The 10395-nt window shown below is 44.4% G+C and overlaps 1 protein-coding gene across 3 annotated transcripts in view; it reads right to left on the bottom strand.

Moving 5' to 3' along the window:
* Window positions 1–3582: 3582 nt before the first annotated feature.
* Window positions 3583–10395, bottom strand: part of raver1 (ribonucleoprotein, PTB-binding 1) — a 6964-nt gene continuing 151 nt past the window's right edge. Inside the window, exons 1-15 of one of the 3 annotated variants that reach the window (XM_054740125.2) lie at window positions 10166–10395; window positions 9244–9310; window positions 7821–8290; window positions 6872–7063; window positions 6666–6786; window positions 6477–6577; window positions 6269–6340; window positions 5888–5966; window positions 5423–5616; window positions 5226–5307; window positions 4589–4731; window positions 4396–4467; window positions 4176–4310; window positions 3951–4016; window positions 3583–3876 (exon numbers count right to left, since the gene is read on the bottom strand). The exon at window positions 10166–10395 is cut by the window's right edge and continues 151 nt beyond it. In XM_054740125.2, the coding sequence (XP_054596100.1) occupies window positions 3730–3876; window positions 3951–4016; window positions 4176–4310; window positions 4396–4467; window positions 4589–4731; window positions 5226–5307; window positions 5423–5616; window positions 5888–5966; window positions 6269–6340; window positions 6477–6577; window positions 6666–6786; window positions 6872–7063; window positions 7821–8290; window positions 9244–9310; window positions 10166–10395 (2171 nt within the window). In that variant the 3' untranslated portion in view covers window positions 3583–3729. Of the gene's footprint in view, window positions 3877–3950; window positions 4017–4175; window positions 4311–4395; window positions 4468–4588; window positions 4732–5225; window positions 5308–5422; window positions 5617–5887; window positions 6012–6268; window positions 6341–6476; window positions 6578–6665; window positions 6787–6871; window positions 7064–7820; window positions 8291–9243; window positions 9311–10165 lie in introns of all 3 variants that reach the window. The other 2 variants (XM_015948521.3, XM_015948522.3) reach the window with 2 other exon arrangements.

Here is a 10395-nt window from a genome sequence, read left to right as displayed (position 1 = left end):
GCAGCTACGCTGTGGGAGAGATTATGTGGTGACTTTACATGAGACGTGCCGATGTAGTCACGCTAATTACCAACTTTTACAAACTGATAAATCTCAAAGTACGTGACAGGTGTGGTCAAAAACACCCATCATTACTTTTCATTTAAATTGCCGTAGAACATATATGCGATCCAGGGCATCGTTTCCTTCTTCCAGGGACCCATGAGCTGACCGGAAAGGGAGGAGACTAGGTTCCCTATACAGATTGCTACCGCATTATCTGGGTGCTTCAGCTCGACTAAAATCAGTGCGCTTTCTGCCAGAAAAACAAGTTTACATGCAATTTTTAAAAAACGTGTTTTTAGGACAATACTTTGGAGTTTTTTATGCACATGTAAACGCACTGAATGATTGTAAACTTAAGCCTTTTTGAAAGGAGAAAGACTGAAAACCACCCAGCCAACAGAGAAGGAAATCTGTTTCAGTGCAACTTTTCTTCCAACACGATTGAGACTAGGGCTGGGCGATATGGCAAAAATAGAATATCACGATTTTTCCAATATTTTAATCACGATTTCAATTTTATCACGATTTTTTATCCATGAATAGCATAACTTCAATTGCGTATTAAAGAAGAGAAACATTGAATAAATAAACATTTATTCATATTAGGGATAATCAGCACAGTGCTAACACACTTATATTTTAAACTCACACCAGAGATGATAAAAGCCCTGAGAGAAACTATTACAAAAATCAGTTTTTCTCGTTTTTCAAGTAACTTAACATAAATTAAAATCGTAAACATATTTAAAGTGCAAACATGTCAATTGCAAACGTATTGTGCAAACATTAACTTGTTCAAAATACTATGTAGCTCCCAGTTGCTCATGTAGTGGATAGTTAAGCTCAAATACGGCTCTGATGTGCGGCTGGACCAGAGATCGCTTGTGGTAGCAAAAAACTGCACATTCTGAATATTTTCTGCAACAAGTCTCTAAATAAAATAAAATTTTCCAGTGCAGATTGGAGACAACCCATAGAAGCACTGATTTGATCTCATTTCAGAGAAAAATAGAACAGGTCAGATGCACCTAATAAATAAAATTACTAACAAACTCAGGAATCTTTCTTTGCTTCCCTGTTCTGGTGCTGAGAATATCACTAATGCGGATCAGAGGAGATACACAGATGAATGCACCTCTTATTAATTGGAAACTACATTTACTGCAGCTGGCAGAGGCAGAGATTGTTTCTACTGATACACGGATTTACAGAATCATTTTAAATGTTAATAGGGGAAGACTGCAGGAGGGAGCGGTAAAATACAGGGGGTCCCAGCAAAAACAAGAAACTACGAGTCTGATGACACCCGCTGGTTTTCCATCAGGCAGTCACGGGGCAGCTCCAACGACCCAGTGACCGAGCTCAGTCCGGCTCGGCAGAGGGTGGACGAGCCGAGGCGGCGTCGTGCTCTGCTTAAGAAGAAGTGTTATTTTCCTGCTTCAGAAGAAGCGTCCAACGTGTTTTTACGCTTTCTCCGAGACATGTCACGTCGCTAAGTTGTTAGCGCCGCGCGCTAAGGAAACCCTGCGTTCCTCTTTGGAACGAAAACCTCGTTGTCGCTCAGCCGCGGCCGAAGCCATGTTTGTTCACACACAAGTGAAAACAAGCGGGGCACTAACATATTACTATGACTCACTCTGATTGGTTAAGGGTCAAACAAAGGCGTGTCATTCGCCTGAGGTAAGTTCCCTTTTCATTCAGAGGCAGAAATCCAACAGCAGAGCTGTGAATCGTGATACAACGGTCTCTCAAAAAATGACAGACCGTCAGATGTGTAGATCGTAAAACGGTCTAAAATCGTCATATCGCCCAGCCCTAATGGAGACATTACCGTTTTTGCCATTATTTCACTGCAGATTTCTTACTTACTGTACCTTTAAAGAATGATGTTGGCATGAATCTCAATTTTTCCTAAAAGATTGGAGCCGTATGAAAAACAACTGCATCACAAGTTCTACTGGACAGTTATTTTTCCAAGCTGAGGTCTTGCAGGAAAACAGGAATTACTTATAGCCTTTGAGCAAAATCCCACTTGAAACAGGTGAGAATGTCTTTTTAAAGGCCAATGCCAGACTTGTTGACCTTTAACTGGTGTGCAAAAGTGCCAACATTGAGCCAATATAGGCAGTTTCCACTAAGAAAAAGTTGACAAATTGTGATCAGTTTAAATAACATTTACTTGCGCACATCACACATGTACAGAGACAATCATGGTGGTACAGAGGAAAGAACAGCAGTTGAAATCCTGAACATACAGTACAGCTGCATCTCTTGGTCCATACACAACATAACAGTCTGCTGTGGAGTCACTCTTTTAAACACCTCAGCTCTCAAGCATACAACGAGCACACAGGGATCGGCAAAATATTCAAAAATAACACCAGACCAGAAAACAAAAGGTTTGGACTTCAAAAATGATCCAGCTTTTAACTATTTACACAGCAAATAACACTGAAACTGAAAATGCAGATGGAAGCCAACACAGGGCAGGATGATGATCACAGAAAAACAAAGTTAAGGCTCAAGTGTAGCTGCATTTTTAGCAGACGTCAGAGGTAATGAGTTTTCACAATCAAACTGTCAGCCAGATAATCACTTAAAGATAAACCAAAGGTTTGAAGAGGACACGTGTGACTGACCAACCATCTGCCACTTGCTTCCATTAATGAAACCACAGACAAACTGAGCTCTCACCCTAACCGGCTAACTCCAAACACATGGGCTGCACTCGTTATTCCAGCTGCCATGAAGCTAGTTTTCTTGGTGAAACAGGGCTGGGGGCACAGAGTTCACACCCACACCCCCGATCATCCAACAGGGCTTTGAAACTGAAAAAATTCAATTAATTTCCAAGACAAAAAAAAATTATCCAACTTGTGGACAAATGAGTGAAATGGCACCTTCTGCTGGTGAAAAACGATCATTTTCGTGACTTGTGTGGGGAACAGACTCGTAACACCAGTCGGAGGGTGAGGTTTGGGAAGATGAACAACGTGGAAAAGTTAAGGCTTCAGAAAACATCCCAGAATGATAAAGCTACGGTTCATAATTACACGGCCGGGCAGCACAGCTAGCACTGGTGGGTGGAAAGCTGCATGTGAGGCAAAGCAAATCCAGTTCTGCAGCAAACAGGACAACCCCGTGGAAACATGGGAAACCAACACCACACTAACGTTTTACATCAACCAGGAAGGTCTTTAAAAAAGGAAACCCTCCAACATAAAGCTCGTTTTTAATACTCGGTCAGTCCCTTGGCCTGAGATTGACAGTTTGACATTAGAGCGATGTCAACCATTAAAAAAGCAGCACCGTAAACTGGCCAAACTACCACACACCACTCAACACAGGGATAATTAAAAACAAAAAAATGCTTTGAAGAAACAAAATCTTTTTCTATTTTACCTTTTTTCCTCATTGTACAAGTTAGACATCAAATTAAAATCAAATAAAGGGAAAGTAAAACATTAATTTACAAATCACAGTCAAATAAAACACAAAAGGAAAAAAATTATAAACAGCATAAAGATTTTCCATTGAGTGACATCACTTCCTAAACAGCGTTCAGCACCCCCCAGGGGTCACTCACAGGAGACAGAACCAAGGACCACCTAGCTGTCGAGTCCGTCGGAGACGTCAATGTGTCCTGGCGGTCGAATGGCTAATCTTACAACAAGAGGCGGCTTTTCAGAAAATACGCTTACGCTTGAGGTAGGAGTCTGCGTAGTGACCCCCGAGGCCTTGAGAGTGCTGGCCCACGTAGCCGCCCTCCGGGCTGGGCTCTGGGGAGGGGATCAGACGGGAGAAGACACGTTTGTGGCTCCCAATCGGTGTCTAGAGTTAACATAAAGCTCATTAAAACCCAGCTGAGAGTCAGAGCGCTAACCAAGCAAAAAGAGTTTAATTACCTTCATAGTGTTCCCCAGACCTGGAGGACAGTTCACACTGTGGCTTCCAGGAGGCATTCCCACTGCCTGAACACAAACAACCAGTTCTTAAACAATTGATGTTACAAGTTTTACACTAACCCTAACCCTTCCCAGCTCAGCCGTCTTATCGATTCTACCATCAGGTAATCGATGCTTCATAAAGGCGGAGAGAAGGTTCTGATCATCTCTAGAGTGTGCACGCACCCGATTAAGGCTGGTGGAGGAGAGGCTGCCCCTACCGGAGACCTCAGGCCCCGAGTTGAAGTACGAAGAGGGGGGTGGGCTGGAAGGATAAGTGTAGTGGGGAAACTGTTCGATGTAGTCACAATGATGAGAGCGCTGCAGAGTCCAGAAAGTTCAGAACCATCACTAAAAAAAACAGGAGCGCTCTGACTTTAAAGAGACACGTGGACAAAAACATTACCTGCTGACCGAATCCTGCCACGGCCCCAGTATCACGGTTCTCCTGCTGCTCGTACAAGTGGGCCAAGGCATCCTGAAGAGACACAGCAGATGGGCATCAGACCACATCACCTCACACAGCCTACTAATGTGCAGAGCTGCAGGTTATCAGTGTCTCTAGAATACATGCAGGAAGTAGTGAAACTAAGAGTTACCTGGTGTGCAGAAGGATATTCAGGGCTGTAGGAATTCTGAAACCGCATGTTATAGTTGGGCTGCAGGTGCTGATGCGTGTACTGGTTGGACACGTTACTTAGTGTAGGTCTTTTCCTATAGGTGGGAGGTCTGCAGCTAGCTCCTGGAGCAGAAGGACAGCAGATATTTTTGGCTGAGTTCATGCAGCAAAAAAAAAATATATATATATATATATACCTGCATCATTTATTAAAGAGCAAGTCACCCCCAAATAAACTTTTTTTTGCTGATAAACTAAATAAATGAGTGTCTAATCGTGCTGCAGACACGTGTCGTCAATAATTTGGCACTTCAGTGCATCTTAGTTAAAATTTAAATATTCTGCCTAAAACTGGCGGTGTTGTGCCGTTGTCAGGTAAAAACTCTGCACTGTATTCTAATTTAAATCAGCCACCGCTATTGGCTAAGAGGTATGCTATGATGTAAACTGGTACATTATGATGTCACAATGCGGTCGTGAGCCTGTGTGTGTATTTGTTAGCAGCTCCGCCCTCTCGGTCTGCCAGGCAACAGCATTTGTTGCATTTTTCAATCATGAAGTGGGAGTGGAGTTAGACTCTGGTAGGGGGTGACTTGCTCTTTAATAACAAAACCCACCTGAAGGAAAAACATTGTTGACATTGAGGAAGGTGCTCTGGGGAAGATTCACATCTTTTGGAGAATCACTCAGCATCGGTACCTGATGTTGAAGGGAAAGAAAAACAGGTTACGCCTTTGATTCTGTCTGTGGGGTTACACGAGCACGAAAAGTCCAAGTGGCTGAAACCGCTTCTGGAAATGACGAGTAAACACACCCCCTGTGCTGCAAGGCCATCTGTCCCCATCATGCCTCCCATCAGGGGTAAGGAAATGCCTGGTAGGGTGGGAGGGGAGGTCTGCGAGAAGCTGCACGCTGATGTGGGGGAATCCTGTTCTCTTGGCACGGCTCTGCCGAGCGGCACCGACTTCAGGGGGGCCAGTGGGTCCGACTGCAGACCCAGTCCTGAGACTACATTTAGAAAAACAAGACGGTGAAATTCAGTCAGTGCAATTAACTCCACTTATTTGGCTCTCAATGAAAATATTTTAAACTCATCAGTATTCTAAGAGCACAGAATCCATTAGCTCTAATCTGGCTGTGCGAGTGAAAACCCTTAGCCAGTGTGGGGAGTGCAGAGCCTGACTAACAGGGAAAAGGGGGGGCAGATGTTTGTAATCACAAGCACAAATATGTCATTAGTAGCTCAAGGAGACACGGCTGGAGCTGAAGGATGCCTAACCTTGAGGGAGATCACCAAGCAGATGGACTCCCTGCTGGACAGGCAGAGCAGCCAGAGGACTGTCCCCGATGAGTCCTGCCTGTGGGTGGAAGGACACGCCAGAGTCACACGAGGGTCGCTCGGCCTGGGTGAGACACTCCAGCAGTTAAGGTCCAGAGATGCACAAACACTGGCAGTTTACTCACCAAATATCAGATTATTTATATTTAAGCACACCTTCTACTGCAGCACGCGCAAGACACACCTGACAATAAAAACCTCACTTTTCCAGGGACAGCTTACCATCACAGGGAAAAGTGGTGTTCGTTTCACTGCTCACAAAGTACTGGACTCCCCCCCCCCCCACACACACACACGAAGCCAAACTCCATTATCACTCACACAAGGGAGAAAGGGGTTTTCTTTACTGTGCAGCACCTGAGCCCAAAGAAGAGGATTCCCCAGAAAAGCTTGCTAATGGCATGGAGGGATAGAACAGAGACGGGTGAGGAAAAAAGGCCAGGATGAATAAAACATTTTTTTTAAATGGCAGAAGAAGCAGTGGGGGGGTGGGGGTGGGGGGGGGACAGAGGCCAAAAGGTTTCGGTACCTGCTGGGCCTTGGCCTGGTTCTGAAGCAGGAGCTGCAGCAGGGCAGCAGAGAGAGCGGGGTTGGTCAGCAGCGGCATGGCAGGGGCTGCCCCGAGAAGGCCTGTACACAAACATCATCAAGACCTAAAAGCACCAGAGCAAATCCTTCAATAAAATCAATAAGAGAAAGGTGGCTGAGGGCTCTCTACCTTGTTTGTGTGCCTGAGACAGAGGGGTGAGCAGCATCTTAAGAGCAGCAGGGTTATTAAGGCCTGTGAGGATCTGCAGGGCTGTGGGATCAGGGAGGAGGCCTTTGCCTCTGTTTAGACACTAGGAGAGGATTAAAAACCAGAGAATGCATCAGTGGCAGCTGTGAACGTACTTGAATAAAAAAGTATTGATTTAAGTTTAATACCATGGTTTGTGCAGCAATCAGAGCAGCCAGCATGCTTCTTCCAGGGGGGCCGGGGGCACAGAAGGCCACCCTGATGTGTGTCCCGCCCAGTAGCCTGCCATCTGAGAGTCTCTGGGCCTCCTCAGCCATCTCTGCAGAGGCAAACTCCAACACAGCAAAACGACAAAAACTTCCATCTTGTCCCTGAGCCAGCTGTGGAAGGGAGGGATGAAAACCGTCATTAGGACACCACAGGCAGCCAAAGCATGCTGGGAAACAAAAGGAATGCCAACCATGAACTCGGACATTTGCCGTTTGTACACATTTTGGTGTAATTTGTCACGCAAATGCACTCCAGAAATCACTAACATGCATCAAAAATAAAGCTTAAACTAATACCTTATTTTGACATAAAAAAATTCTTTATTTCCTTTTTATATTCATTTTATTTCAAATTTTTAAGGGTTAAAACAAATCAAAGGATGTTTTCTCACTCAGCCTTTTGATGTAGCCTGGAGCCTAAATTATCTGGTCATCTGTAACAAATCTGAATAAAAAACTCCCTCTGTCTGCTGTGCTAGAGGGATGCCCCCTCACTCTCATTCCAGAAAAGCCTGCTGAATGACACCACCTGGGGGAGTCAGGTGGTCATCACCATAGAAACCATGCTATTGCTATAGAAACTTTGAGTGGCCACATAAAAACCAGGGCAAAGGTGAGAGGTGCTGAAAAGATCACACATGAATAAAAACTTTACAAAAACCCTTAGATGGAGTTAATAACACCTTCAGGGGTGTCTGATCCTAACCTACTCATCTCCATGCCTTTATTTGGGCATCATGTTACATAAGTCAACATTAGCTGAACAGAAAAACAGTCAAAGATGAGACTAACAGTTAAGAATGCTAAATGTTGTTAATATTATTCAGAAATCATCACTTTGACAAGTTTTAGTTTGCTAACAACTGACCTGGCAGAAGACTGGCGTATGGGAGTCAGCCAGGGCAGCGAGGAGGTCCTGGGCTGTCAGGAGGCTCGGGGGCAGGAGGTCCACACACAGGCATCTGGAGTGCAGCAGCGGGTAAGTGAGCGAGCCCACTTCGGTCCAGTGAACGTACAGCATGCGGGAGCCCAGCTGCTTCCCCAGAAGCTCTGACTTGGCCCTGGCCGCCGAGTCCTTCTTCATGTACTCCACAAAGCCGTAGCCTTTCGAATGTCCCGTAGTGGCACTGTAAACCAGGAAGCAGCGCTCTAAATTGCCAAACGGTCGCACCAATTCCTCAAACTGCTGCTGGGTAAAAACTGGGGGCAGGTTGGCGATACACAGAAGAGCGTCAGTGGGCTGCAGCTGCACAGAGATCTCCCTATCCCGTAGCACATACTGGTGGAACTCCTCGATGGCACACTGGGCCTGTTCCCCGTTCAGAAGTGTTACAAATGCTGAGAAGGATGGAAAAGAAGAGGTACAGAAAAGTGAAACGCAAAATAATGTGAAAACTGAGGGAGTGAAATGTGTTCAAACAGATTTAAAAGAACAATCATCTTTCAAACACAACAGGTGTTAAAAGAAAAGCCTGCTGTTGTTGACACGGGTTCCCCTTAAGCATGTCTGATAGAAGACGATGCTGATGGCACAATGTCGGCAAACAACATTTTAAGCATCTTTTCTGCTCGTGCAGCATCACCCAGACAGAAACCACAGCAGTTGTCATAGTGACAGACAAGAATCTAAGACATTTTAACTATCCAATTGTCCCATAATGAAAAAAGCCACAACTAGACCTGGACACGTTTTTGTGTTATTGCCTTCCATTATACAGCTCTGTGACAGACTCTAGATACTGTGATAAAAACACATGCTGTCATGTTTTTTCATGCCACAACAGCTTGGTAGAAACCAGGCAGAGCCCTGAATTTACCATCTGGTTCATGCTTTTTTTTATTGGCTCGTTACCGTCTGCCACATTCTAGAGAAGTATTGCTCTGTGAATGCGAAAAGCAATTTAAAATGCCCATTCTGAGCTCATGTTTCTTTTATCAAGTCTCTCACTGAATGTGGATGCAGCTCACGAGGACACGACTAGAACAGACGCACTTAAATCCATCACCGATGAATGGGACATTGTGACAGGAAAGCTTCCTACTAGCCAAAGAGCGCATAACTGTCAATGGCAAACCAATCATAAAGATCTGGAACACTTTTACCACCTAAATAGTCTTTTCTAAAAGGTTTATATGAAATTTAGAAAATGTTGTCATCAATGAAATTATTTTTTGTATATTAAGAAAATTCTGGAATCCTGTCTTTTTTTCTATGATCACAGCTATTAGGTGGATCAATAGTAATTTGTTTAAAAATGAACAAAATCTACATACATGGAAGTCAGACCCACCTGTGCCCTTATATTTGTCAACAAAGCAATACTTCAGATCATAGCTTCCCAACAGCTCGTGGACCTCCTGTAAACAAAAAAGAGACATAATAGAAAAAACTGAACATTACAACACATCTCAAGAATCACACATTGAGTTATTCCATCTGTTAATTATATTAATTGCAGATTATTTTAATGACACCATTAACCCATTCATGTCCAATGGGAAGAGACAGGTGCACTCATTTGGGAGGGGGCTGAAAAACTCCCTCATTGTTGCAGGAGAAACTGTTGTGCGCTGCTTTGGACTTTTCACATACAAATAGTGATGCTCTCTAGCATTTTCTGAAACGTTTTGTCTCTACGCCTTCCACCTTTTGTTATCCGGAAACTCACATCTCGAACTCCCTCTATACCCCCATCTGGGAACAATGGTACGGCCCGCAGGCCCACCGCTCCCACGAGTCAGGCCCGATTCTAAAGAATGACACACCTAAATCAGAGAATTAACCCTGAAGCCTGTCGTGATAGTAGCTGTTGCACCTGTACAACTCCCAGGGGAAAAACATTTACTGAGCCGAATAAAAAATAAATAAATAAAAACTTCAGAGTTGCCAAAGTTGTACGGAGTTGGTCATACAGGCCACAGATGACCATATTGACCTGACAATCATTCGATCAGCTGACACTCAACCCGCAGGTCACGTTTGTTAACTAAAGTAGACAATGATGACAATAATAATAATAAAGTTAGAGTTTCATTTGAACTGTATATTGATGTATATCAGTTAAAGAAAACTTCACATAAATAAAAGTTTTGGCAGCCTACGTTAAGTGGCTAGCAGGCTAACACGTCCGAGCTAGGCTACCATTAGCCCAAATTCTCATCAACCCATCACCCCCCAGCAAAGCCTCAACATTAATAGTTTAAACCGTATACCTGATTACTGACGTCGGAGGGGAGATTCTTTATTATTATTTTTCTACGATTGTAGAACTCCCGACGCATCCTCTCCAAGCGGCTCTCAATCTCTTTGGGGCTCAGTGATATCAGGTCCTCATCGACCCTTCGCTGACACTCGCGTCCCGGTGTGGCGTCCTCTGCTCCGGGAGAAAGTTCTGAGAAACGGCGGTCCCCCCCGGCCATCCAGTTCTCTTGTTCCGCAGCGA

The sequence above is a fragment of the Nothobranchius furzeri genome, chromosome 5 (assembly GCF_043380555.1).
Source record: "Nothobranchius furzeri strain GRZ-AD chromosome 5, NfurGRZ-RIMD1, whole genome shotgun sequence".
Classification (NCBI taxonomy): domain Eukaryota; kingdom Metazoa; phylum Chordata; class Actinopteri; order Cyprinodontiformes; family Nothobranchiidae; genus Nothobranchius; species Nothobranchius furzeri.
Note: the sequence above shows the minus strand (reverse complement) of the source record. Positions and strands in the feature narration are given on the sequence as shown.